This window comes from Abrus precatorius, unplaced genomic scaffold (assembly GCF_003935025.1).
Source record: "Abrus precatorius isolate BTA unplaced genomic scaffold, Abrus_2018 Scaffold7, whole genome shotgun sequence".
Lineage (NCBI taxonomy): Eukaryota > Viridiplantae > Streptophyta > Magnoliopsida > Fabales > Fabaceae > Abrus > Abrus precatorius.
In genome coordinates this window covers 36,015,028-36,042,988 of record NW_020874417.1, presented here as the reverse complement: position 1 = coordinate 36,042,988, position 27,961 = coordinate 36,015,028, and the positions used below count along the sequence as shown (strand labels likewise).

Here is a 27,961-nt window from a genome sequence, read left to right as displayed (position 1 = left end):
ATGATAAGAACAAATGGACTAAGGAGCAAATATGAAATATCCATCAAAATATCTCAGAAAGAGTTCAGTAAGGGCCAAGCCAAGTAGAAAACAAGGTACCATGTTCGCCAAAACGATTGGTAATGTTTTTTGTTATTTTTTTTACAGATTCATACACTAGTAACTTAAAAATAATTCATGTGATTAATTATTTTCCTTTAAGTTTAATGTAATTTTTAGCTTTTCAGAAATTCACACCTCTCAATATTAATGCTATGTTTGAAGAGTGACGATGATGATACAATTTAAAAGTGCAATCATTCAAGTTCGGAAGTTTTTTTTAACAATGGATAATGAAACGATAAATACTTCTTAAAATTAAATTAAATTACAAGAAATTACTCTTCTTTTCTAAATTTTCTCTCATTTATTGAAGACTGAATCATATATATGTATAAGATTATCGAAGTTGCTTGTTTTCTCTTAAGAAATCGTATTACGTAAGAAATTTCTCTCATTTATTGAACTACTATATACGTGTTTTAATCACTTTATTTTTTAAATTCTATAAGAATTTTTTGTAAAATTTTGATTTTAAACTATAAAGTATGCATACATTCACTGAGAGTGATGACGTTTATTGTTACCTTTTTTTTTTTGGGTCAATAGTTTAAATTGATTTTATGTAACTCAATTATATAATATTTTACAATTTCTCGTAATTTAGAATTATATTTTTACTTAAATTAATATGTTGTGAATAATATAACAACGTTTTTATTTAATAAAATATTATAAAGCTTTCCATTGTTGTATCTATCTATTTATAAAATTTCAAGTCTTATTTTTGGGCTCTCCTTTCACTGGGCTCATCAAAGAATACCAAATCAACTTACAACAAAGTTTAAACTTTTTTCTTTTTAACTTTAAATACAAGAATCGTATAATATACTTACATTTTAAAATAGACCTCACATTTTTATTTACATTAAAATTAACTTTTAAAAATGAATTTCTAAACACATTGTTTATTTTAAATATTAATTCTTTCAACACTAATTTTTAAACAAACAATTTTGAATAAGTTAATAACCTTAATAGTATAAATTTATACTACAATTTATTTTTAAAAATTAAAAAAATAAATTAAATATGCTCTAAATTTAATTTTCTTCAACTTTTTAATTAGATGAAAAAAAGAAAAAAAAAACGATCTTCGCATGCCAGCTAATATGGGCCACACGATCTTAAAGCCATCATAAAAGGTGTCCAATCGTACGGCTACAGAGAGTTTTATTTCTTACAATTTTTGAGGAAAGATTTTAATTTTAATAATTAATTTTTTTTTACAAGCCCCCTCGAGCAAGCAAGGAAGCAAATAAGCGCAAGGCCACCCTCACAAACCACACTGAGACTGAGAACCAAACCTTTGCGATCGGTAACCCCCAATTCCTCCAATCCCCAACGTTTCTCATTCTCTTCTCTTCTCCCTCTTTTTTCTAATCTGTTTCTCTCGCTCCAATTTTATGCAGTGATTTCATCGAATCTTATCCAACATGTTTCTCACAAGGTGAACCCTCTCTCCCTTCCGTTGCTGCAATTTTCCATTTCAGGGTTTTTCCATTTTGCTCGATTTCGTGGCCGAATGGGTTTTACTGAAGTCTATTAGGGTTTTCTGTTGATTAATCGTTTATACTGTGAGTGAATTAGGACTGAGTATGACCGAGGAGTCAACACCTTTTCTCCTGAAGGCCGTTTGTTTCAGGTTGAATATGCAATCGAGGCCATCAAGGTGTGTCGCTTCTCCCTGATCTTTCTCTTCCATGATTTTTATATCCATTTATAAGAAAATGAGAGGGTTTGCACCTATAAGAATCTGTTTTATTCTAGGTTTCTTGTCCTTTTGTTTTTGTGTTTGTAAATGGTTTTTGATTGTTTTGCAGCTGGGATCAACTGCGATTGGGTTGAAGACGAAAGAGGGCGTCGTCCTTGCAGTTGAGAAGCGCATCACTTCGCCGCTATTGGTCTTGCCTTGCTCCATTTAATTACTTTTTTATTACAGTGGTGGGATTTTATCATCTTAGGGTGACCCATCTTCGTGTAAATGTGCCATTATCTGTCAGTGCACAATTTGATGGAAAATAAGAAAGATGCTTGTGCAGAATATTGATAGTTGACACAGATGGGGTTCACATGAATCGGATTTTGGGGGCATCCTGTTGGTTTTTGGATGTACTTCTGAAGTTTGATTATTGATGTTCATTTTAAATGCAATGTGTGTTGTGCTTGTGTGTGTAGTCGTATCCCATGGAAAATGTTGTTGTTTACCTTGATCTTCTTTTTATCATATTTTTCTTTTAATTCTGTTTTTAGAGAGTGTTTGGAAAAACATGTGAAAATAGCTTATGACTTCCGTAAGCTCTTTTCAACTCATCTTAATAAACTTCTTGATGTAGCTTATCAAAATAAGGACTTTTACTTCATGATTAAAATATGTCATGCCCTTATGTGACAAGAGCTCATTGAATAAGTACTTAATTAAGTTGTGTTTCCAAATGTATCCTTAGGTGAAAAAAAATCTCTCTTTTGGGGTAAAGGCTTAGATCATTTCTTATTAGGTCTTAAAATTAAATTATGGAAATCATTCTGTGAACAAGCAAATCTATTGTGTTGTTATGACTTTTGCCTTGTACTGTGATTGATTTGCTTGCATGGAACTTCTCTTTCAGGAGCCTAGTAGTGTGGAGAAAATTATGGAAATTGATGAGCATATAGGTTGTGCAATGAGTGGATTGATTGCTGATGCTCGAACACTTGTTGAGCATGCACGGGTGGAAACTCAGGTATTTTTAGCCCTATGGGATATTTTAAGTTCTAAGTAGTTGATTAGCTAATGATTGATATATTTTGGTTCATTGTTCTCAGAATCATAGGTTCTCCTATGGTGAACCAATGACTGTTGAGTCCACTACCCAAGCACTTTGTGATCTAGCCTTGCGTTTTGGTGAAGGTGATGAAGAGTCCATGGTAAAGAACACAGCTTTATGAATTTTTTTGTTAGGTTGTCACTTATTTATGCATTTGATAGAAATACTGATGCCTTATATATTGTGTTGGACAAATGTTGATTGTAGATATAAACTGTTATTTATTTAAAAGTTTCAGGTCACATGCATATTCTCATATTACAGCAATTGTTGAATGTGAAACTTTTATAATCAAATGCATAATCTCTCATGTAAGGTGCTTTTCAGATTGACTGGTTCAGTTGCATATGTCATAAACCTTTTTCTTTTGTACAAAATACTAAGTGGCAGTGTTCCTAGCAGTATATCATTGTGTATGCATTTTAACGTACACCATTTTTCTCTTGCAGTCTCGACCGTTTGGAGTATCTCTCCTCATTGCTGGACATGATGAGAATGGACCTAGTTTGTAAGTATTTGTTCCTTCTAATATGCAATGGCATCTTGTCAGTAATGTGGTGGAGTTTCCCTTTGGGCTAATTTTCTGTGTCCTGTGATTACTTTAGATGTTGGTTTGTCTGAATCTATGATATTCGTGATCTTTTTCAATTGATATTGTTGTTTCTATTATCTTATGATTTTATCGTGGGATCAGTGAAATTATAAAGAACGGAATTCTGGTAATTTTTTTTTTCAAGAACAATTACAATTTCACTGGTTGACCATGATCAAAGAGTGGTTAATTAGTAACCAATCATTGACTAGATTAACTACTGTGTGTTTAATGGTTTCTAAATTGGTCATATTTTTGCTGAAAATTCCTTTTATCTAATTTCTCTTTTTTTCCCCCTCTGGTTCCTTGGGGACAACTTTTCTACTTAATTTGTCACTGCCTTTCTTTCTATTGTGAGACTGTTTGTTTAAGCTTGAAAAAATGATTTAAAGATTGTCTAAAAATGTGACTTTTTGTAGAGATTTTTAGCAGAAGATATTCATTATAGTCTCAAAATAATATATAATCTGATTTTTTTTGAGAAGTTCACCCAAACATGTTAGCATATTTCAAAAGTGACTTTTTTAGCAAAAAAAAATGTTTTTTAAAGAGAAAAACTTGAAGAATTGCACTCTGTATTTTTTCTTATTAAAGAAAATAGGAACTGTGAAGTTCTTTGCTGTCATTTCATAGTCATGTTGTACTTCTCACCTTTCCTGATCATTCTTTTAATTGTTTAAAGCAATAGTTGTTAATAGCAGTGCTATGGCACCAGTGTGGCCGTCAGCCACCACAGCTGCCATGTTGCGGGGCGTTCGTCACATCGCGGCAGTTGTGGGTGGTTTGCGGCCAGAAAAGGGAGAAGTTCGTCTGTGCTAAACAAGAAACCTTTTTTTGTTTTTTCTAAAATGCATCATTTTGATTATTTTTAAGGGTAGAAAGGTCATTTATCCTTTATAAACACACACACACACACACATATATATATATATATATATATTATAAAATCAATTTCATCTTCCTCCACACTCTTCCTCTTTGCACAAAAGATCTGGACCTCAACATAGCAGTTTCTCCCCTCATCGGTTCACCCATTCCATTTTGCCAGAGAAATCAGCTTGTCCAGAGACTCACCTGCCCCATTTCACCAGAGAAATCAGCTTGTCTGGTGTCTCTCTCCTCTAATGTGTCCTCAGCTTTTCTATTCACCGGAGAAATCAAGCTTTTCTGGCATCTGCTGTGCTTTTTGTTTTCTAGCTTTGTTTTTCTGTTCATCCTCTTGCTTTGCTGTTCATGCTCTGTTTTGCTGTGTACATGACATTATATATGCACATTATAAATTTTTAAATACTTGTCGTTCTGCTATACGTAATTCCGCAATAAGGTTTTAGGGTCAGCTGCCATTTGCTGCTATGTGAGATTAACAACTATGGTTTAAAGCTATGCTATTTTAGGTTTAGCAATGTACCTTCTCCTCTTACCATTGATTTGTGGTGTAAATAGATTCTTTGTTTGGTTTAACTGTCTACCCTGTACGTTCAACTCACTGTAACGTATATATGATGTTTTTGTTTCTCAATTGAAAGCAGTTCATGGTTGCAACTAGCAACTTTGACTACCTTTATGTTGGAATAGCTGGGTGATATTTGTGTCTGTCACTTACATTTAAGGTTTATGGCTCAATTGTGTAAACAATTTTCATATTCATGTATGTCAAACACATTAATGCACATAACTGTTTAAACAGTAAATAAATGCACAAAATGAGTGTTTTTTTTTTGGTTTTTGTTGACCTAGGTTCTAATACTTTGGTCCTTAGATAAACTTAATTTATGTTTTTTAAAAAGTTTAATTAATTAAATAAGCCAGATTTGAGTTTAAGAAAAAGCTTATTAGGCCTATTAGAATGACTTATTTAAAACTCATAAAATTTATAATAATATATTAAATAATTTTATATAAAAATTATAATATAATAATATTTAAATAAATTAAATTTTAAAATAAATAAAATCTTAAATTAAAAACCTAATTTTTTTGAAGAGTGTTTTTTACTACATTCTCTCTAAAAGAGAGAGAGTCTTGCTTGCTAGAGTCTTTTGCGTATATCTTATATTTATAACAATGAATTACATTTGCATTGTCTCAATTATATCTATGACTAGTTTATTTCATCTCATCCATCATCTTCTTGCACACTTATTTATGTTGTATCATATATTATAGAGTAAGCCGTTAAAAAGGCTAATAGGCCAAAACATGCTTCTAAAAAGATTGGGATAGGCTTAATAAAAAGCTTATGACAGATAATAGGCTAGGTTTAAAGCTTTAAAATTATTAGATAGGCCAGACCTATTTATGTAAAACTTAGCCTATTTTCATTCTTAATGCTGGATGATGTGGAGTTCCTTGATGCTGGGTTTGTTCTTATCCTTTTTCATTTGGACTTCTTACTCTTACTGAATTGAAATGTTCTGATTTACAGATATTACACTGATCCATCTGGCACATTTTGGCAATGCAATGCAAAAGCTATCGGTTCAGGTTCAGAAGGTGCAGATAGTTCTCTGCAAGAACAGTACAACAAGGTATCCGCAGTTTTATAGTTAGTTCTTTCTAAACCTCCCATTCTGTGCATAACAGTGAAATTATAATTTACTGGGATTGGAAAGTGAGAAAAGGGTGAAATCATAAAGGAATGAGGAGACCTCATACCCTTAATTCTTGGTAGAGCATGTTGAGTAGAATGAAAACATCTATACAATTAATAAAATTATCAAAATAACATAAAAGATGATATACTATTCAAACAATATATTCATTTTATCCAAAATCCCAAAAATTAAATTTCACCTTCAAGATTTACCTAATATCCCTTTCTTACCAAGTGTACTTTAGCTGATTGTTCACGTTGTTTCTTTTTTTAACATTTGTAAAAAGCATAATGATTTTTGTCCAACTTTTTGTCCGTCTGTATTTTCTCTGTAATGCTACCCTGGTGACTGGTCAAATGTTTTGATAATTTTGCTTGTCAAATTAATGCAACACGATTGTCAACATGTTCCTCAATTGTTTCGGAGTTTTTCTCTATGCACTGGCACCACTCTCAGTGCTGCTTTGAAGGACTATCTTTTATGCGAAGAGGCATCACGATGACATGAAACAATGAAATTTGGTGTTTATTTATTGTGTTGTGCAGGACCTAACCCTTCAAGAAGCCGAGACTATTGCTTTATCCATTTTGAAGCAAGTCATGGAAGAGAAGGTGAGATTAAGATTGGATGAATGTTCTGCCAACTGATTGCTCCCCCCCCCAACAAAAAAAAATGGAATTGGAAGTATAAATAATTTGTTTCTTTTGTATTTTTCATCATAGGTCACTCCTAACAACGTTGACATTGCCAAGGTGGCTCCAACATATCATCTTTATACCCCCTCTGAGGTGGAAGCTGTCATAAGTCGTCTATGATTTCCTGTTGCATGGTTTTCTTTATTCAGCATTTGTACGTCTATTTATTTTTGTGAAGAAACTTTATTGATGGATGATGCTATATTAGTGCTACGCATGCGGCCAAGTTGTACGCTTACTAGATTCTCGTGTCATATTTGCTCTATTAAGTGTAGTTGAAATTGAGGACTAAATTGTTTTGATGTTTGGGAAGAAGACATGAATGCTCACAACGAGAACTATACCTGTGCTGGTTATTTTCCCCTGTAAAAGTATCAGGAAAGTTTTGTTATATCCTCTTTACTTATTTTCTTAACAACGTTCTTTCTATTTTATAAAGTAGGTATTCAATGAAAAATACATTTTATTATTTTAAAGACTGAGCATATTCAATACTTTTTTTTTAATAATGAGGAGGATTTGTTGTAACGAAGGAGAGAAAGCTATAGAATTAATAGTTAAGAATTGGGAGACTGAGGAAAAATGAGTAAATAAATTATTTCAACATCTTTTCTAATTTGCACTTTAATAATTTTTTATTTATTTATAAAGTCCTTTGCAATTTCTTTTATTTTTAAATTATATTATACTTTAGTCTCATTTTTAATGTTACATTGAGTAGGATTGTAGTAATGGTCAATTGATATCTTGTATTGAAGTCACCAAAAAATATCTTCAAGTTTAGATTTATTTCAAATGCTTGTTTTTTAAATATTACAAAAACATTTTTCAGATCTTATTAATGCTTTATATTTAAACTCATGTAATAATAAAAGTTTAGAATTATTAATACTTAAATGATGGTTTTTGAAAAATATTAAAGTAATTTAATAGAATGAATAATAAAATTAAATAGTTTTATATCTTCAAAAAAATTAAAATACTTAAAAATTATTTACATGCTCTCAAATGAGTTCATAAATGTTTTTAAATGATTTTTGAGAGATGCTTCTTTAATAAAAATGAATTTAAATGTTGTTAATTATTTTAAAGATATGAGTAATCTTTTTTATTTATTTTTTATCATGATTTTAGTTTAATATTATTTATCTGTTATGAAGATGGATTTTATAAGACTCCAAAAATAAGTAGTTCTGGACAATGAATCTAAACTTATAAGTGTATTTTTATCAATTTAATAAATATTTTTTTTTATCCTGTGCAATATTGTACATGATAGTGATGTATAATAATTTTTTATTAAAAATCATAAAAAATAATATAATTTAATGTATTTAATAAAAATAAAAATGTATTATATACAACTTATTATCTACATAATATATTAAAAATAAAAAGATAATAATCAATTACTTAGCAATGGTTAAATACAGTATTAAAATTAAGCTAAAGTATAATGTATTTTTAAGAAGATATAGACTAGAAGAAAAGTCACATAATTTTTTATTTTAACTTTAAGGAGGAGGAAGCCACCGTCTTTCCATTGGGATTTAACCACATTATTTATTTTTTTGCGTGTGGTGTAGTTTGCCCTCAACAGTGTTTATGTCTTTTGTGCGAGATCCAGCAAGTAGTTATCTTAGTACCGTATATTGTGCCAAAATTCTGGTTGGTCATTTCCACAAAAAAGTATCACTTTTCCAAAGTAAATTTTTAGTTCAAAAATGTGTTTTAATAGTCGGTTATTTTTTTAAGTGAGATAAATATATGTTTTAATTTAATTATGTTTTTTAAATGTTAAAAATTAATTTAAGTTTACTGATAACATAAAAATTATACCATCATTTAAACATAAATTATTATATTATTAAATTTATTTATTTTATAATAATTAATATAAAGATTATATTTATAATATATTTTACTAGATTAACTACTTATAAAATAATTATTAAAATTAAACAAAACTTAAGTAATAAGTTAGTAATGTCTTTTATTATAAATAAACTTTGTACCACGCGGAACACCAACCTCTGATCCCATTTTTCTATTTACTAGTCTTGTGCCCTCGTGTATCACGAGCAAGTTAACTCCGTCACAGGGTTTCTGTATTGTGTCAACTAACTCGTTGTCTAACATTTCACGTTTAAAATGTCTGTGCTACTATATTTGTAAGTTAGATAAGTGATAAATGATATATTAAAAAAATATTAAAATACATATATATATATATATATATATATATTTCAGTATCATTTTTTTATTAATATATAATTTTATCATTTTAGCATGACATATAATTAATTTTTAAAATTATAACAAAATTAAAGAGTTAATGAGAAAACAAACTTTAATTTTTAATAGATGAAGAAGTGACCGACATAAAATGAAATAAGAATTGACACAATGCAATTTAATGTTATACATGTAATGTGTATTTAACATTTTGCATAAAATTCTTAATTATATTTTTTGTTTTAAGAAGCTCTGACCATATAATTTTATAAAAGGAGAGAAGAACAATGTATAGGTAAAATGTAAATGATAGAAAAAAAAATGATAATTGAAAAAATGAATAAAGTTAGAGTGTTTAATAAAAAACAGTTTCATTATTTTTAAAAGTTTATTCTAAAGCAGTTAAAAATGTGATGTTAAATAAATGTATAAGCATATTCTTAAATATTTGACAAAAAGTATGAAGACGAATTCAATTTCAACATTTTAAAAAACATGAAGAATGGTTTCCATAATTAAATATAAAAAAACTAAAATAATAAGAGGCTTATAAGTGCACTTAAGACAGAGATTAATTAAACATCAAAAAGTTTTGGCAGTATTGTTAATGATAAATGGGTTTACCGAACCTTATTTGATGGAAAATGAAATGAATATGGAAAATTAATCAATAGAAATTGGAAACCAGCACTGGGTTTGGCTGAGGGTATAACGGGGGACCCTTGAGTTTAGAACCCGAAGGAAAGGTTGGGAGATTAGTTTCCTCTTCTTGGATGCTATATAATAGACTTCTTCCCATTCTATTCCAATTCCATTGTCATAGCATTCAGATCCCTCACCTTACCAACCTAATTATTTCTTCACTTCCTTTTTCCTTTCTTTTCTTCATTTTCCCGCTGTTTTCTGTGGCATTGTGGCATTTGAAATTCCCGGGGAAAACTTTGATTTCCCTGATTCCTAAAGCTGTATTTGGTTCAATTCGATTGGTTAGTTGTGGTTGTGACGCAGCTGGAAATGGCCGGTGAGTCGCAAAATTGGGTGCTCATGGTGACTGCACAGACACCCACTAACATTGCTGTCATCAAGTATTGGGGGAAGAGGGACGAAACCCTAATCTTACCCGTCAATGATAGTATCAGTGTTACTCTTGATCCTAGTCATCTCTGCACTACCACCACTGTTGCTGTCAGTCCCAGCTTCCAGCATGATTGTATGTGGCTTAACGGCAAGGTAAACTTTATTTTTCTATTTGGTTTATATGGTTCAATTTTATGAATGCTTTCATTCTTTTCCTTTTATATATATATATATATATATATATATATATATATATATATATTTTAAATTTTTTCCCCCGATTCTTTAGTGTGTGATAGGGAATGGACACTTATGTGCATCTATTGGAACTTGTTTTTTTTTTTGCCAGAAGTGCAAACTGTAATGCCTCACTATTAAAGCTTGATTTCATTGTCTTCAAATCTCTTGATGAACTTTTTTCTTTAGATAATAAAGTGATTATTATCATAACTTAATCATGATATTTTTATTTAATTTTGACCAGGATTATGTTTTTTTAATAATTTTAAAAGGTAAAAGACCAATATTAATGTGATAATGATGACAAACTAATACAAATATAAGCTATAATAAAAAAATAAATCAAGAAAAATAAAATAATAAAATATAAGTAATTTATAACAGTAAATACCTTTTGCTTAATATACTTTGTTATACCCGTATCTTATTTTTAAAAGAAATCATCCTATTCACGTGTTAATCGCCCCTGATACTAATACCATACCTGTTTAACATGGAGCAGAAGGCAAATTTTCTCTTCATACAGATGAAGAAAAAATGCAGACGGTTACCCTTAAAAAAATATTTAGAGCTAGTTTGGATAAACTTCTGCACAAACACTTCTCTGAGAATAAAATAAAACAAATCAATGAGTTAAAATGAATCAAACTTCTTTAATGAGTTAAAAAGTCAACTTATGCACCTTAACTTGTTTAGAAGTTCTTTCATCTAACTTGTGACACATAAGTTGATTTTTAATTTATGGGAAAAGTTGACTCATTTTATTTTCTTCCCCTGTTAGTGCTTAGAAGTTTATTCAATCTGACTCTTAGTCAAGGTACAATTAGACAATATTTCTTATGTCTCGTATCCATTTTATTATCCTGGGTTTACTTTCACATTCCTATAAATTTAGAACAATAGGAATAGCAACTGCTTATTTCTGGATTTGTTTCTATTTACTGTCTAGTTAAAAAGAATGGACAAAAATGCATGTTTCAAAAATAGTAAATGATAAAAAAAGAGGTCTTCTGGTGTGTATAGATACTGGCATAGTGATTTGTTATTCTATTCCTTTCTGTTTTTGATTCATGGAATTTGGTTTTACTGGTTAGTGTAGGAGATTTCTCTTTCTGGGGGCAGGTTCCAAAATTGTCTAAGGGAGATCCGTGCTCGTGCTTGTGATGTTGAGGATAAGAAAAAGGGTATTAAGATCACAAAGGAGGATTGGGGCAAATTGCATGTACACATTGCTTCATACAACAACTTCCCTACTGCAGCAGGGCTAGCTTCATCAGCTGCGGGTTTTGCCTGCCTCGGTAATACACTTGATAAACTTCAATTTTTTATTTACCTTTCTTTCATTCAATAGTTATGTATCACAACAGAGTGGATTGGATTAGTGGCTACTGGCAAGGATTTGAGCAGTTATCCATTAGTTCCTTAATTCTTACCACAGAGTGGATTCCATCACTTTCTATATTATAAAATAGCATTTTTCATGCTTTGAGCTTAATATGGGTTGCATGGGTCAATCCATCAAATCTGGTTGTAATTGGTTGGCTGCTTTAGCATGGTTTAAGGTCTAAACCAAACAGAGCATTAAATTAGGCATTGCATTGGCTGATTGGTTCACCTGGTTTCCAAAATCTGGATTTGAATGTATCAGTCAGTACCTTCTTGCTAGTCTGTTTATTTGTACATCAGGTGGAGGGGACTTCTTGGGGAAGGGAAATGAAACTTTTTAAAATTTTGTGAAACAAAATATAGGTTCGGGGATGTGAGGTGAGCATTAAAGACTAAGACAAAGAATGATGGGCAGAAAAAGTGAGGGAAAGACCAAAAAGAGAACAACACTCAACACTGTTGTGTTGTTATCAACAGTCAGGAAATTCTCTAAAAATATGACAAAGGTGGTGATAAATGAACTTGGACTAGGAAAACAATATTGTTGGTATGGATACTGGATTCGGGTCACCATTGGACGGTTTGCAGTATATGCCAGCCATTATGGAGGGGCTAAAGTACTGAATTACATTCAGTTTCTGAAAGACAATATTGCGATAAATTTAATTACTGGTTCAATTTTTTATGCCTTAGGGTTGGGTTCATAGAGGACCAGCCTTATTCTTTTTTGAAGAATTTTCGTAATATTGTATCTAACACTATTCTTTGGAGTTATGTGAAGTTCAAATTTCATTTTTGTTTTGCCTAATGCAATCTCAATCTAATTTGCATGCTTTCTTATTTGAAATAGCAAGGTTCTTGGTGCTTATTAATTTTATATTAGGCTTAATATTAATTGCCACATGCTTAATATTAGTTACCACATGTCATAATGATTTCATCTTCTGTTTTGCTTTTGCAGTTTATGCCCTTGGGAAGCTCATGAATGTTAAAGAAGATGAGAGCCAGCTATCTGCTATTGCAAGGTCTCTATTTAGTCAATGGCTTTAAATTTGCAAGGGATGACTTTGTTTGGACAATTACTTTAATAACATCATGTAGCAATTATGAAAATTGTCATTATGTGCAGGCAAGGATCAGGTAGTGCTTGCCGCAGCTTATTTGGGGGATTTGTGAAGTGGATAATGGGAAAAGTAAGTTTATTTATTTCCTATTTTATAATTTTGTACAGCATCATGTTATCTGAGAATCCATTTGTAACATAATTTTCAACATTTGTAGGAGGATGATGGAAGTGATAGTTTTGCAGTTCAACTTGCTGATGAAAAGCACTGGGATGATCTTGTTATTGTCATTGCTGTGGTACGACACACTTTTGGTCTTTATTTAATTGAATGGATGAGTTTGCTATTGAGTTTTGACTGTGATAAGAACCTTGGGAGAACTACACCCTAAAAGTTAGCAATTATAGTTGAAGAGTCCAAGGCCAAGGTCTTATAAATCTTACATTAGAATTCCATACTTTAATGTAGGACTCAAGTTCCATACTTTGCCATTGGATCCTATCAGACTACTAACATATTTCAATAAAAATGATCTGTTGTGCTCATTTCACAATTTAAAGCCCTTTGGTTGTGGTTTCCAGTTTCCATTTCTTTCTTTCAAGCTTTGTTGCAGTCAGTTCATGCTTCATTTTGCCTTATTATTCACAAGTAGGCTAAGATAATATTTTTTCTACATGACTAAACTTTGATTTTGACTTTTTCTGCTAAAAGTGCTGGTTTTTATTCATTAATGTTCTACCTTATATAAACACCGTTGTTATCATGGGAGTCAAAATCGCGTACCGGATCGTAAAATTGCACTGTAAGTGCAATTTTACGATCTCCAACTCCTTCTCCGTGCTAGTTCGGTGCTAGGGTCGTGATTTAGCAAGATTGGGTGGGATCGGCGTGCTAGAACGTAAAACCGGTAAGCATGGACGATCTCCTTGTGTTTTCAAACCCAATTTTTAACTCAATGACCCGTAATCCAGTTTGCTTGAAAGTCTAAAATTGATTTTGTTCTGTGATCCCTAAACCTTTCCTATGATCTGCGACTTTTTTCCTCTGCTCTGCGATCGCTATAGCTTTCGCTCTGGTGATTGAATCTGCTTCGACGACCTGCTCTGCACTAGCGACCTTGTCATAGCGGAGCGTTTTGCTGCAGCAACCATCACAGCTGTATTTGTAGCTATCGTAGCCTAATTTGCAGTGCAACAGTGCTGCTGGAGCAAAAGTTGTCAACTTTCCCTTTTGTTATTAAAATGATTCTGTTTTAAGTTTTTTTTTAAGGGTAAAATAGTCTTTCCAACAGAATACATTACTTAATCAATCTTTTCCTTCTCTTATCGGGCTCTGTTTTTAATGGGTAGTATGTCCCTGTTTCTATTTTGAGTTAAGGTGGTTCCTTTTCCTCATTTGTCTTTGTTTAGCTTCTTTCATTTTTTTATTTATACAATTTTATATGCATTCATACAATTTAGTAGAATCTTACTATCTGTGTTACGATCTTACGATTACGATCTTACACTCCTTGCTACTTATGCCTCAGATAATAGAGGCTTTAAACTTTGAGTTGTAGAATTTGCTGATGGTTAAATAAGAGCTGTGCAAGATTTTCCACATTCTGATTTTTTTTTAATTTGTTTAAGCATATTATTTATCTTGTCGATTAGTTTTTTCTATTTCATCTTAGTACTATGTATCTACTTTATTGTATTATGATTATGACATATGGATATGCCATACTTTGCTTAATATTCCTATATTATTATCTTTTTCTAGGTTAGTTCACGGCAGAAGGAGACTAGTAGCACTGCAGGAATGCGTGAGAGTGTTGAAACAAGTTTGCTATTGCAACACAGGGCAAAGGTACTTCATTCCCTTTGTACAAGTTTTGCACCAATCATGTAGATGAGGTTTTTTTTTTGTGTGTGTGTGTATTAGAGTAGATACATTCCTAATGTAGGTGGTGTTTTGTTAGAGTAGAGCTTCAACAAAACTTGTTTGGACTTGTAAAAATTACTTGTGGCCTGCCTATAAGTTCCTTTCAACTTATTTCAGTAACCTTTTTATATAGTTACGCTTATGAATAAACTCTCATATGATAACCTCTTGTTGAATAAGTGCTTAATTTAGTTATTTACCCAAAAGCACCTGTATACTATAGAAAGGGGACCCCCCTTGGCCTTTTCTAGAATCCTGACATTATGTGCTTTTAATTATTAAAATTGTTATTGCAATTCATTTGTTCACACTAAGATCTTACTTCATGCTACTTACTATTCTTCATAATTTATTTTCCACTGTTTCTTTATCAATTTGAAAGTGTGAATAACACTAGTTATCAATTATGAATGCGTGTAAGTTCTGCGGGCTGTTCACTGCCCATTGGTATATAAACAACTATCTCATTGTAAATTAGTTTATATTATTTTTTATTTGTCATTTATACATTTTTTACTGCAATAGGAAGTTGTACCAAAGCGGATACTGCAAATGGAAGAAGCCATAAAATATCGTGATTTTGCAACTTTTTCACAACTGACCTGTGCTGATAGCAACCAGTTTCATGCAGTCTGCCTGGATACACGTCCCCCCATATTTTACATGAATGATACATCCCACAAGTAGGTGCTGATAATTGTGAGAGTTGGTTATTGCTATTGCATCTTGGTGATTAGATCACAAGTGTGGTACAGTTCTTTTTCTAATTTATCATCAATGGTGCTATTTCACTTCAGGATAATCAGCATCGTCGAAAAGTGGAACCGTTCAGAGGAAGCTCCCCAGGTTTGAATTACTTTACTGGTCATATTATAATCATATGTAGAACTGTTTATTCCAATGGACAAAACTTGTTACGTGTAACAAAGATTAAAAGAAATTCATTTGAAGTTTTATGCTATGCCAAACAAAAGAATAAAATCTTAGAAGAAGTTATGCATTTGCAAATGGGTTTGTCTAGAAGGAATTGGTTGACATGTTGATCAAACTCTTTTGTAACTGTACAGCTTTTGAAGTTTTGCTCAAATTTTTAGTCATGCTTCAAAACATCAGTGTTCTTCAGAAAGTTTCTTTCTTACTGAACTTTTCATCTTTTCTTTCTTACAATGAACAATGGAAAGGGAACTTCCTATCTCGAGTTTTGTGGTACATTGCTCGCTTCTTGTTGAATGCCTGTAATATCTATTCAAACAGACAGGGCATCTGACGTGTACATTATTTGGGGATTGATTTGACCTATTCTCTTTGTTCTTCTCGTTCTGTGAAGCTTTCCCACTTCACTACTATCCATAACTTAGTTTCCTGTGTCAATATGCCCCTACCCCACATCTAATTTATTTATAATCTCCATGTGAATAATATGTATGCATATACCTATGTTTGGGCTTTGTGCATAGATATTCATATTACACGGGCATGTTTAAACAAACATGTACAAATCTGTAGATTTCCATTTAAATATTTGGTTAGTTATGATTTGCAGGTAGCTTATACATTTGATGCGGGACCAAATGCTGTTCTAATTGCACGTAACAGGAAAGCTGCAACCCTTTTGATTCAGAGGCTGCTTTACTACTTCCCTCCAAGTTCAGATGACCTCAACAGGTGCTTTCTAAGTTTTTCAAGTTGCATGCATACTGTTAGATTTTTTTGTCAAATCTTGAATTTCATAGTTACCTGCAAAACTCTCCGCCCTTCAGTTACATTATTGGTGACAAGTCAATTGCAAAAGATGCTGGGATCATTGGAATACAGGATGTAGAAGCTTTGCCACCACCGCCAGAAACTAAAGATAACATTCCATCACAAAAGTACAAAGGGGATGTTAGTTACTTCATCTGTACGAGACCTGGAAGGGGACCTGTTTTGCTTTCTGATGAAAGTCAAGCTCTTCTTAACGGTGAAAATGGGTTTCCAAAGTAAGTTTATGTCTATTCTTCATCAGGCTTAACCAACAGGCTTTATGAGCCCGAAATATTTTGACTGGAGGACCCTTTAAAGGAAGCCCGTGGTGCCATTGGCATGATTATTTGTTCATTCCAAGTTCGCAGATTGTGTTTTTCTTTTTTCCTTTTTTTATGTATCTGTATTGTTTTCAAATCTAGTTAGGCTATTTTGTTGGAGAAAAATAAGTTTCGTCCTTTTCTGTAGTGAGCAAAGCAACTTCAATTCACTTGAGCTTGCAAGTTGAACTCGTCGGTTTCTTACAAGGACAATTTCCATACTTTGTTTTATTTTGATGAAGCGTTCCATTTTCTTTGATCGTACTTCCGCTCAAAAAAGATGATCAGTCACCTAATGGAATGACCCCAACAGTTAACATTTTGTTTGAACCTACTCACATGTAACTCGGAAGCCAAACAGAACCTGCACCACGCAGGAGACGTGCTTGTATTTTGATACTGTAACTTGATGTCAATGCCGTAACTCGCCAAGCAAGCACTATAGCAAGATTAAAGGAGAAAGTACCGCACTGGTTTGACAAGCTACCCAATGTGAACTAACCCCTGAAGCATTACTCGGTTGAGACGTCAAACGTGATTCCTATTCAATCCTAACAATAATTCTTGCCACCTAGTTCAGCTTTGCAGAAAAAGTGTCCAGTCTCTGCCGTTATCCCAAGCAGCACTGCAATACTCGCATTACAAAAACAACACGTAAATAACAACCATCGGTTGTGTAATCCATCTTGGTTATGGTTGGATGATCTATCTCCATTGATGCTAAATATTTTACTCCAATCACCAAGTCGAAATGTGGTTTTAAATGGGTAAAGCATATGGATGATCTATACTAATAGACGTCCAATATATTAAACAAATAGGTTTTAATAAACATAAATAATTAAGTGCATCATCTTTAGTTTATTTTGACTTTATTTTTTATAGATTGATCAATAACCTATTTTCATAAAATGCTCAAATGACATCAATTAGAGGCAACATAGAAACTATTCTTACACCTAAAACTTTAATATATTAAATGTTGTACTTTATATCTCACTTTTCATTTCTTGATTCAATTTATTAGTCATTGCATGATTAGCTAAACCGCTTGTAATGATAAACGCAATACTTAGATGGAAACCCTCATTAGATTATATAAGAACTGAAATTTCAGCATAAGAGCGAGGCAATTTATATTATAGAAATAAAGCATCCCACTAACATGGGATTAATATACTCGCTCTGAATTACGTGGTTTGAACTCTAGCCTCAGCAATCTGGTCCTGGGTTGGGATGCCAGCATGTTCGAATTGGGTTCAGATGCAAGTTACTTTCTTTTTGGTTAAGAGAAGCAAGTTACAATATACAAGAAAACGAAGCAGAAAGGCCCCAAAAACCTATCTTGGGCTAACGGAAGGACTGGTTTCCCTTAATTTTGAGCCACTCGTATAGTACAAACTAAGGATCCTATGTTTAAAAAAAAAAAGCCATTTGTTAATATCTTGGCTATGGTTATCTCTGTCGTGGGGATGTCGTATGTTATATATGGTCAAAAGTGTGAGTGGCGCCATAAAACGCAGGAGCGTACAAACGCCCGTGCATCTTTGTTGGCAATAGAAATTTGTATTTTAAAATGAATAGTACAACTAATGCTTAGCGTTTCTAAACTCAAGCTTGGGTTAGAAGAATACTTCGACAAAAATAGGGTGGTTGTCGTTTCACCTTCAAGATGATGGGTGTAATTATATTCTTTAAAAAAAAAATTTGAAAAACTAACATTAGTCTTTAAAACTAATTTTCATATGCCTAAAATTAGCCCTTAGATGACCGATGTTAAGAAAATTATTGAAAAAATGTGACGGGCCCAAGTGAGTAGCATAGTAATTGAACTCGAGTGAGTTTCAGTTTCATCTAATTGTCATGTGTTCACTACAACGCCAACTCAAACGTCCCTTCTTTCTCAAAATAAAAGCTATGCTGTGGGTTTTCATCCCCTTTTTTCGTTTCTGTTTAATGGTAGCATTAAGAAATTTACAAAGCAATTATTATTTCACTTACTGGGAGTTAATCTCTTCTTTTAGATTCAATTTTTTTAAGAATTATTATTTGATATAGACAACTGGTTTAGGATTTCTCCTTAAATTGTTTTTTACTCTAACGACTTAACAAAAGCAAATGCAAATGCTGCCCATATCAGTCAAATATGTGAGCTTAAATCTCTATGCCTCGAACAAATCATGTAAGCAGATCATGTTCTACATCTAACTCAACATTCTAAAATATTAATTTATACGAGTCTTGCTCAAATTTTTTCCAGGTCTACCCAACTTGGACTTCTCTACACATGCATACTGCCTCAACAAAATATATTATAAAGATCAATCTACTTATTCGAGAAGTAAAAAGCAGAAAAGTGCTACAGATATCAATTACTACAGTAATGTCAACAAGTAAAAGTAACATATTTCCATGGTCCACTCTACCGGAAGTCATGCCTTAATGAAACACTTTTTGTCAACATAAGGCCCTTCTAAATTACAAAACCTTCCCTCCTTTGTTGGGACCCTTCACATTGTGCTCTCACCTTGTGCTTCCATGGCAAAACCAAAGCTTGACCTTCTGTCCTTTCTCTTTTTCTACACCCTCTTGCTAAGCTTCTTCCACTGCACATTATCACTGATCGACGCAGAGGATGAGCCAAGTTGGATTACCATGGAAACTGAAGAAGTTAACATGGTGCAAACCCGGAGAGATTCTTGGAAAAAATGTGATTTCTCTGTTGGAAAATGGGTTTTTGATCAAGCTTACCCTCTCTATGATTCCAATTGCCCCTATCTCAGCACTTCAGTTACTTGTCAGAAGAATGGAAGGCCAGATTCTGACTATGAGAAGTGGAAATGGAAGCCATTTGGTTGTTCAATCCCAAGGTGCATGTTTATATTATCTAAACTGGAGGAATTGTTCATATTGCCACCCTGTTGTTATCTTATATGCTTGCATGATCATTTTTTTTTTCTGTTTGTTACTAATACCATAGCAAGCAGGGCTCAAAATTCAGTTGGAAAATAGACGTTCACTTGCAATTAGAGAACTTAGGCAGTTAACAGTTTGTAATCAATTCCCTCTTGGCCACTAGCAAAGCTGCTTAAAAATTTGGCTTCTTGATGACACCTACAGGTTTGATGCACTGGGATTTCTTGGTAAAATGAGAGGAAAGAGAATAATGTTGGTGGGTGATTCCATCATGAGAAACCAATGGGAGTCTCTGGTTTGCTTAATTCAAGGAGTTATTCCAACTAATAGAAAAAGGGTGACCTATAATGGTCCTTCAATGGCTTTCCATGCAATGGTAGGACATCAATCAATCTTATTCTCCTTTTCCTTTTAAAATGATTAACCGTATATTGTTTACATGCAGGATTTTGAGACATCAATTGAGTTCTTCTGGGCACCATTGTTAGTAGAACTGAAGAAAGGGCCTGAAAATAAGAGAATCCTACATTTGGATTTGATTGAAGAGAATGCAAGGTATTGGAGGGGAGTTGATATTCTTGTATTCGATTCAGCTCACTGGTGGACTCACTCTGGTCAAACAAGCTCGTAAGAAATCTTTCTCATTCTCTAGTATTTTTTTCCCCTCCATAACTTAATTCTCAGTATATAATGACATTTCGTAGTCTTGTCCTTAAGTATGTATCAATATGTACCTGTTTGCCAGTTTCACATCTTAATGGATTCATTCTTGATTAAAATCAGGTGGGATTATTACATGGAGGGAAATAGTATCATCACAAACATGAATCCTATGGTTGCCTATCAAAAAGGACTCAGCACATGGGCAAGGTGGGTGGACCTAAATTTGGACCCTAGAAGAACCCGAGTATTTTTTAGAAGCATGTCACCTAGGCATAACAGGTACAATGATCTATTTCATTGCCTAATTAAATCAGACTGAAATTATCATTTATAGCTATTCTAAGCTCTATGGTTACTTATTTTTATATGTAGACAAAACGGTTGGAAATGCTATAAGCAGAGGCAGCCTTTACAATTTTTCAGCCACATACATGTTCCTGAACCACTTGTAGTGCTACAAGGAGTGCTAAAAAGAATGAGATTTCCAGTATATCTTCAAGATATTACAACAATGACTGCTTTCAGAAGAGATGGACATCCTTCAGTGTATAGCAAGGCTATAAATGAAGAGAGGCAGAAAGCAGGTATTGGTCTTTCCTCTGATTGCAGCCATTGGTGCCTTCCTGGGGTGCCAGACATTTGGAATGAGATGCTGAGTGCGTTGCTCTAACTATAACTACGATGGAATGTTATGGAAAATGTAAGCATGTTAAACAAGTCATCTAGATCAGGGTTTATTTTTATCATCTAGAGCCTGCAAGAACATGGTTGTTTGTTTGAGTGCTTTTTTATCATTAATGTTATCTGATCGATAACGCTACTCTTGGATTTGTCATTCTGATTTACACAAGCAGACAAATCACCTTTTTTTCGTAATTTTAAGTGAAGATTAATAAAACGGAAAAAGTCGCATATATATGTTATGTCTTAGGAAAAGTATGTTAATGTAAAACCGGTACCTTCTAAGTAACCAAACAACCTTAAGATTCTTAGGGAGATCTCCACGGCTTCTACCTAGAATATTACAAAAGGGAAGAAAACTTGAAATAGAATATTACAAAATAAATGGATTAATTTCTTTAATTTATTTTGCAATAAAGAGTGTCTCATAAAAACAATATGTCCTCTTTTCGTCGCTTCTACATTTGAAGGTGTTTGACACTAATAGTCATGCCTTGTTGGTTCCCCAATAAAAAGTATGACACCTAAACGCACATGGAAAAGCAAAGTGCTTGTAAAAAAATGCAACAACCAAAAGGGCAGGGGAATCATTAACAAATTAGCTTCTGGAGCAGTTACAGCTTCTTTCAAATGATGCTGCTGGATTAAAGCCCCTTGGCAGAAGCAAAGCTTAGCAGAATGGGAAAGTAAAGAGTAAAGCAACACATTCGAAACATGCCCCCCAACCACTCCTTTGATATTTAGCTCAAACGTGTATAATTGAACCAGATATCAATGATTGTGTTAAAACTTCAAAATATAGACAGAAGGCAAAGGCAAGAAGTTGGAAATAAACTCTTCAGCTCCTTCCTTAACTGAAGGGAAGTGAAAAGTTAAAATGAAAGCACTTCTATACTAAATTATGGTAGCTCTAAAATCAATCCTTTAAGTGAGAAGGACTGAATTATTAAAATAACTAACTACAAATCAATTGAATGACTTTCCACTGTGGGGTATTTTCAACTAATCATCAGCCATGTTCTGCAACAAGTATCATCCTAAATTTTCCACTGTGCATCATGTGGATCTTAAGTTCTGATTCAACAGGCTTCAATGTTTTTATTTGAACCACTGTCTCCATAAACAGAAAATGCATTTTAACTAGGTGAAAACCTCTTCTTCAACTTGGAAAGCTCCTTAGGTGTCAGTCCAAAAGCCTTCTCCAAAAGCTCCTCCTTTATGTCAGAAGCAAAGACTGCATTTGGAATTTTCATCAAGCCAGGATTTTGGCTATCAAAACTTCCCAAAATAGTAGCAGGCCCATCTCCAACATTCATCTGAAAGTGCACTAGGCCTCTTGGGAACACCATCACCTGTCCTTTCTCTAATACTTTGGCAAAAATCTTGTTCTGGGTGTCAACAAATCCTGAATAAATTTTTCCTTCCAGCACAAAAGCAACCTCTGTTGCTCTTGGATGGAAGTGGGGCACATTGACACCACCAACATCAAAATCGGCTCTTACAAATGACATCCCAAGAGTGTTCAATCCCGGAAAGTTATTAGAATTCACTGCCATTGAAGAAAAGCCAGTTTGCTTGAAGTTACCAGGTGACTTTATACCAGAGAAGGTGAAATCTTCTACTGTTGCTGTGGATGAGTTCTTACAAGTGAAGCTGCTATCAGCTGATTTGGCTATGCAAAAGTCCATGACTGGATCAGGGTCAGAAGCCATAGCAGCAGTGACGAAAAGCAAAAGAACTAATAGAACTGCTACTTTCTTGATCATTGTCAATATTTGGAAGGTGGTTTTGAAGGGAATTGATTGGTTAATTTGGCTGAAATGTTCTACACACTGATGGCTAGAATCATTTGAGATTTAGGTGGGGTGAATCAAGTATGCTGTGGAGTCAGAATAGAAGACTTTGCTGCACAAATTGTCTCATCAATTATTGAGCACTAGTATTTATAGGCGCTCAAGTTCATCTTTTCCTCGTCAACTTTGCTTTGTAATAAAGAAAGGTTGCCTTAATTATGTTGGGCCATGTAATGACAACATTGGCCAACTCATTCTTTTGCTTTATTCATTGCATTTTATCTGTCTTAGAAGTTAATGGATTGGTCGTAGTGAATTTTTCCCAATGGTCAGATTATTGCTTAAAGAACACCTACCAAAAAGATAGTGAACTGGCCAACCTGCTCACCCTATCAAATAATAGAAAACTCTTCAACGCTCCAAATTGAAAAAACATGGATTTATTTTGATAAAATATTTATATTTAATGTTATTGCATATTACTCAAATGAAATTCTAATTTTGATTGAAAAACAAACATAAATAATTGCAATTAATCTTATAGTTATCTTTAGCAATATTTAAGATCTCTCATCGTTTGCTTGAAAACCTCACGTGGCAAATACTCGAGTTTGGTGTAAGACTAGGATGGAATAGTCCTTGTGATTTATAAATCATACTTGTTATAATCCTTGGTCAACGTTGGTGTTCCAGATCTCGCCCTGCATTGACTAACGTAAACGTTTATCCTCTTCTTTAAATGTAAAACAACTTTAAAAAAGGACGTTTTATAAAAATCAAAATGTATTTTATGTTTGTAAATAATATATTAAGAATAAGTTTGAAAAAACAATTTTATTTAAATGATATAGTAATTTTAATATTAATCATTCATATATGACTATATAATCCAAATTTATAATTCTCACAGGATATAACACAATACAATCAATAAACAGAGTCAAAATTTAATAAAATGAGACATTTAATGATTTTTTTTGTGTGTAAATATTAGCTTATATCAACCTCAATTTATTTAATTTTTTTCAAGAACTCTTTAAATATTGTCATTTCAAAAAATTAAATCAAATTACATTAAAAATGTGTTAATACGTACAACTTAAATTCAAAAAAATTGGAAGTAAACGAGTTAAATGATTGTATTTGGTAAACAAACACAATTCTTCTCAAACATACCATCTAAGCTACAATAGCTGGGTCATAACTCATTAAACAAAATCAAGCGTATTTGCAGCAAGATTGGGGAGCTAGTGTGGTGCATATCTATAGTGTACCCCGACTTGTTAGATTCCCAACCTAATGTGAAACAGAACAGTTACTTTCATATAATGTTTTTAGAGTTACTAATTCCCGTAGTATAGTCTTAATTTAATTTAATTTTATATTTGGGTTTTGCACCTTATCTTACCCAAAAAACACATGTATTCTTTTAAAAAGGCTTACCATAAAAAGGCCGTAATTTAAAATATATATATACAGAATCTAACCTAAGATTCTTTTTACTTTCCTGAAAAAACATGTCATTTAGGTTCTCAAACATATAATACCTGAATTTACATTTTTGAATAATGAATTTAATATCAAGAATCCTTGGAACAGTTTTGGGGAAAAAATACCCTTGGATAGTTGGGCCAAACTGCTCCTAAAACCATGAGTTTATTTACCCGAGACAACTTATATATATAACTACTCGGTAAAACGTCAAAGACAATACATTTATATTATTCTTATACTTGAATTTGACACTGTTATTAAGGTTATAATTTCCTCCACAGCAAAACAATTTGTTCGTTTATTAATTGTGGAAAAAATATCATTAAACAATAAAAAATTTATGAACCACCTTACTGCTTGAGATGACCTGATTGACTGATTTAGAGTGAACCAAACAAATAGTGACTAGTGAATCTCCAAAATGAAATTATAATAGCGATGGCTGTTGGGAACAAATATTGAGTATCTCTCATTTAGATAAACTCAATGAGAAAAAATAGAAACTTGTAAACTAATCATTATTCTGGCGTTATAATGTTTTTGTTGTCTTTTTTTTTTTTTTTTACTCTCTCAATTTTAACTTGCGTATATTGTCAGTTGTTTACTAAAGAATTTAAATTAATAAATATAACTGGTCCAAAGACTAGGCAAAAACGATTTGACTTCAAAAGTATAAAATTTTCTCGCCACACCTAACCATTTTCCTCCGCAGCAATTGCCAATGCGAAAACCTCGTCAGCTGTTGTTGCTTAATATACATAATGGCAGAACCAAAGGTCACAACAATGAGTCACCAGCAGCATTCTTGGCCTTTTCTCGTACCATTGTCTTGACAAACAGCTCCCCAGCCCTGTACGAAGATCGCACCTGCAAAGCTCAGATAAGGATTCCGAATGTTATCACAGACCTTCATATGTCAACTCATACTACAAGAAGGGTACAATCAAATTCTAATGCATTTGCTAAGAGCTTACCAGAGGACCACTGGCTACATAACGAAAACCAATAGATTCCCCATATTCCTTCCAAAAAGCAAACTTCTCAGGAGTAACATACTCTTTGACAGTTAAGTGCAAAGGAGTTGGCTGCAGCAATAAAATCTTTCAAATTAACTAAACTTCACAACAGGTCAACAATCAATAAGAAAGAAAACCAGCAAGGTGTATTGTCAACTGAACCAACCGTACAGTTAACTCGTGTAGATTCAATAAAAAATGATATCGCAACTTAAAATTATAAGATCATGTGAAAGCTGAGCGCCATTTGTAAGCATGGATAAAATTTTAAGATTTAGTTTCTAATCTGTGAGAAGCAGGTCCCGAAACCATCAAAGCATTTTCCATTAACTAACCTGCAAATATTGACCAAATGTAAGAATATCAACATCAATGGCCCTTAAATCAGCCATTGCTTCCTTCACCTCATCATCAGATTCTCCAAGGCCCAGCATTATAGAAGTTTTTGTTATCATGCCCTCCTTGCTATATTTTGCATGTTTTAGAACTGACAGGCTTTGCTCGTACCTGCAACCATACAACATATAAGAAATAAATGTATCTGTACTTACTCCTTTATGCATTCATTATATTTAAGCTTCAATATTTCCATTAAAACAAAATAATGGTTTGTGGTTGATATTATGGCAAAGCAATTGAATCAACAACACAACTTACCCTGCCCTAGGATCTCTAACAATTCTTTGGAGGCGTTTGACTGTCTCCACGTTATGAGCAAAGACATCTAAACCTGAGTGAACCAGAGTTTCTACAGCATTCAGATCACCCCGAAAATCAGAGGTTAAACACTCAACCATGATCTCTGGTTTGAGATTCTGCAAAACCAATTATAAAGACAACAATCAGCATGTATTCCAAATTGCATTGTATATCTTGTAAATTGCATCATAAAACAACATTCCAAAATATCAAGCACCTTCATAGCTTTGACAGTCTGAGCAAAATGGCCACTTCCTCCATCAGGTAGATCATCACGATCCACACTTGTTAGGACAATATAATCCACACTGCAAAAAATAATGGTAAAGTATAATTTGTTAACAATATGCATTTGAAACTGTTGTAAGTTATTTTCTATTATTTCAATTTATTAGGTTAGTATCATAGTCAATAAGTAATTTTGATATTTTAGGAATAATTTAGTTTGTTAACAATCCGTAATAAACTATTGTTGCTGTGTTCTTTCTCCATTCATTCTTCTCACAATTCTGCTTATTTCCTTTTCTTCGTTTTATTTTACGTTTTTTACCATAAAACCATCATAATTAACAAGGAATGAGATCTGACAAAGTTTAAGATGCACACGATTTAAAGACTATCGAAGAAAGGGTAGAATGACTTACCCCCAACTTGCAATGGCCTTGGCAGTGTTAAGAGGTTCCATAGGATCAGGAGGGGGAGGGTTTCTGCTGGTCTTGACGGCACAAAATCTACATCCACGGGTGCAAGTGTCTCCAAGAAGCATGATTGTTGCGGTTGCAATGCCATCACCACCTCCATTCCAACACTCTCCAATGTTGGGGCACTGTGCCTCCTCACACACAGTGTTAAGCTTCAAATGGGACAATGAATCTTTTATCTCTTCGAACCTTTCGCCTTGAGGAGCTTTCTGCCTCAACCACTCAGGCTTCTTAACATTAGGGTCTCTACCAGTGTACGGGCCAAGCCCACCAGGGTAAGGCCCGACCTTCTGCTCCACCGACACCGACGACGCGTCGCATCGTATTCTCCAAGTTGGAGCAAAACGGTGACGTTTGGGGGTTGAGAAGGAAATGGAAGGGCTGTAGTAAAGAGATTGATAAGTCATTCTTCTCTTCTCTTCTCATACCAAATGCTCAACGGAGCTCTGAGGTTTAATAAAATCTTACGGTTGCAACAGTAGCCCTTGGTTTCTCCGTCGCGTTGGTGTGATTTTTGGAGATTGATTTATAATAATCCAAGTCGGTGAGAATGGTTGTAAAAACCCAAGAAAACACATTACAATTGATGAAATCTCCTACCTCCATAGACACCGCCAGGGAAAACAAGTCATTCATTATTCTTCCTTTTCTAAATTATATTTTACAGAATTGTTTCACATTATTAAACATTACAAAACAAGAAAAGAAAGAAAATTTTAAAAATTTATGTAAAAAAAAAAAATTCTTTGTTCTCTCTTTAATTCAAATTTTAATTGTATTTCTCTTTTCTCATCCAATTAAAGTGTGAAGTACTGTAATAATACTTGCAACAGGTACGGTGGTTTATAATGAGAGATTGAGAGTAAAAATTTCATGAAAATAAATAAAAGAAAAACCAAAATGCGTTTTCGAGTTTCTATTTCAAGAACTAATCATTAAAAAGCAATTTTTTAAATAATATAATAAAAATAAAAATACTAACATAAATTTTTAGTGCTAGATTTTGGAAAGAAATAATTTTTTTAGGAATAGCAATCCATCAAACTCTCTTTTTATTTACATTTTTTTATCAATAATATAAAAAATAGTATTATTTATTTAGATTTGCTTAAAGATTTTATAAAAAATAGTAAAATTAATATATCCTTGATATTATCACTTTCTTTAAAAGCGCATTAAAAAAGTTGACAAAAACAACAAATTTCTTTCATAATATCTTAAGA

General features: G+C 33.0%; 5 protein-coding genes across 6 annotated transcripts; 3 read left to right on the top strand and 2 right to left on the bottom strand.

The window, feature by feature from the left end:
* The first annotated feature begins 1,269 nt into the window (after window positions 1-1,269).
* Window positions 1,270-7,252, top strand: LOC113871947 (proteasome subunit alpha type-5). Of its 2 annotated transcripts, none has more exons than XM_027509040.1 (10): window positions 1,270-1,417; window positions 1,512-1,549; window positions 1,690-1,771; window positions 1,923-2,003; window positions 2,709-2,822; window positions 2,905-3,006; window positions 3,356-3,414; window positions 5,924-6,026; window positions 6,638-6,703; window positions 6,815-7,252. In XM_027509040.1, the coding sequence occupies exons 2-10, from the start codon at window positions 1,536-1,538 to the stop codon at window positions 6,905-6,907; spliced, it is 714 nt and encodes a 237-aa protein (XP_027364841.1). In that variant the 5' UTR covers window positions 1,270-1,417; window positions 1,512-1,535; the 3' UTR covers window positions 6,908-7,252. The 2 variants fall into 2 exon arrangements, with proteins under 2 accessions (XP_027364841.1, XP_027364842.1); XM_027509041.1 differs by having other exon boundaries at window positions 1,339-1,417; window positions 1,923-1,973; window positions 6,815-7,133.
* Window positions 7,253-9,663: 2,411 nt separating this feature from the next.
* Window positions 9,664-17,007, top strand: LOC113872042 (diphosphomevalonate decarboxylase MVD2, peroxisomal). Its single transcript, XM_027509233.1, has 10 exons — window positions 9,664-10,252; window positions 11,439-11,637; window positions 12,687-12,750; window positions 12,855-12,918; window positions 13,007-13,087; window positions 14,551-14,637; window positions 15,238-15,395; window positions 15,510-15,558; window positions 16,256-16,377; window positions 16,473-17,007. Exons 1-10 carry the CDS (start codon window positions 10,037-10,039, stop codon window positions 16,693-16,695), a joined length of 1,263 nt encoding a protein of 420 aa, XP_027365034.1. The 5' UTR covers window positions 9,664-10,036; the 3' UTR covers window positions 16,696-17,007.
* A 2,291-nt stretch (window positions 17,008-19,298) lies between these two features.
* On the top strand, window positions 19,299-21,024 carry LOC113872959 (protein trichome birefringence-like 36). Its single transcript, XM_027510869.1, has 5 exons — window positions 19,299-19,645; window positions 19,896-20,067; window positions 20,137-20,318; window positions 20,475-20,633; window positions 20,727-21,024. The coding sequence occupies exons 1-5, from the start codon at window positions 19,314-19,316 to the stop codon at window positions 21,022-21,024; spliced, it is 1,143 nt and encodes a 380-aa protein (XP_027366670.1). The 5' UTR covers window positions 19,299-19,313.
* Window positions 21,025-21,538: 514 nt separating this feature from the next.
* On the bottom strand, window positions 21,539-22,929 carry LOC113872958 (germin-like protein subfamily 3 member 2). Its single transcript, XM_027510868.1, has one exon. It carries the CDS (start codon window positions 22,799-22,801, stop codon window positions 22,172-22,174), a length of 630 nt encoding a protein of 209 aa, XP_027366669.1. The 5' UTR covers window positions 22,802-22,929; the 3' UTR covers window positions 21,539-22,171.
* A 1,797-nt stretch (window positions 22,930-24,726) lies between these two features.
* LOC113872607 (lipoyl synthase, chloroplastic) lies at window positions 24,727-27,335 on the bottom strand. The gene is made up of 6 exons (XM_027510295.1): window positions 26,682-27,335; window positions 26,255-26,345; window positions 25,996-26,153; window positions 25,674-25,845; window positions 25,297-25,407; window positions 24,727-25,189 (listed from the first exon to the last, which is right to left on the bottom strand). The coding sequence occupies exons 1-6, from the start codon at window positions 27,143-27,145 to the stop codon at window positions 25,100-25,102; spliced, it is 1,086 nt and encodes a 361-aa protein (XP_027366096.1). The 5' UTR covers window positions 27,146-27,335; the 3' UTR covers window positions 24,727-25,099.
* Window positions 27,336-27,961: the final 626 nt, after the last annotated feature.

Coding starts and splice junctions, on each gene's coding strand:
- LOC113871947 (XM_027509040.1), top strand. Junction 2,823..2,904: donor ATGCACGGGTGGAAACTCAG/GTATTTTTAGCC, acceptor CATTGTTCTCAG/AATCATAGGTTCTCCTATGG. Junction 6,704..6,814: donor AGCAAGTCATGGAAGAGAAG/GTGAGATTAAGA, acceptor TTTTCATCATAG/GTCACTCCTAACAACGTTGA.
- LOC113872042 (XM_027509233.1), top strand. CDS start 10,037: ATGGCCGGTGAGTCGCAAAATTGGGTGCTCATGGTGACTGCACAGACA. Junction 15,559..16,255: donor GTTCAGAGGAAGCTCCCCAG/GTTTGAATTACT, acceptor TATGATTTGCAG/GTAGCTTATACATTTGATGC. Junction 16,378..16,472: donor AGTTCAGATGACCTCAACAG/GTGCTTTCTAAG, acceptor TCCGCCCTTCAG/TTACATTATTGGTGACAAGT.
- LOC113872959 (XM_027510869.1), top strand. CDS start 19,314: ATGGCAAAACCAAAGCTTGACCTTCTGTCCTTTCTCTTTTTCTACACC. Junction 20,068..20,136: donor CAATGGCTTTCCATGCAATG/GTAGGACATCAA, acceptor GTTTACATGCAG/GATTTTGAGACATCAATTGA. Junction 20,634..20,726: donor ATGTCACCTAGGCATAACAG/GTACAATGATCT, acceptor TTTTATATGTAG/ACAAAACGGTTGGAAATGCT.
- LOC113872958 (XM_027510868.1), bottom strand. CDS start 22,801: ATGATCAAGAAAGTAGCAGTTCTATTAGTTCTTTTGCTTTTCGTCACT.
- LOC113872607 (XM_027510295.1), bottom strand. CDS start 27,145: ATGACTTATCAATCTCTTTACTACAGCCCTTCCATTTCCTTCTCAACC. Junction 26,154..26,254: donor AGACTGTCAAAGCTATGAAG/GTGCTTGATATT, acceptor TTGGTTTTGCAG/AATCTCAAACCAGAGATCAT. Junction 25,190..25,296: donor ATGTAGCCAGTGGTCCTCTG/GTAAGCTCTTAG, acceptor TGAGCTTTGCAG/GTGCGATCTTCGTACAGGGC.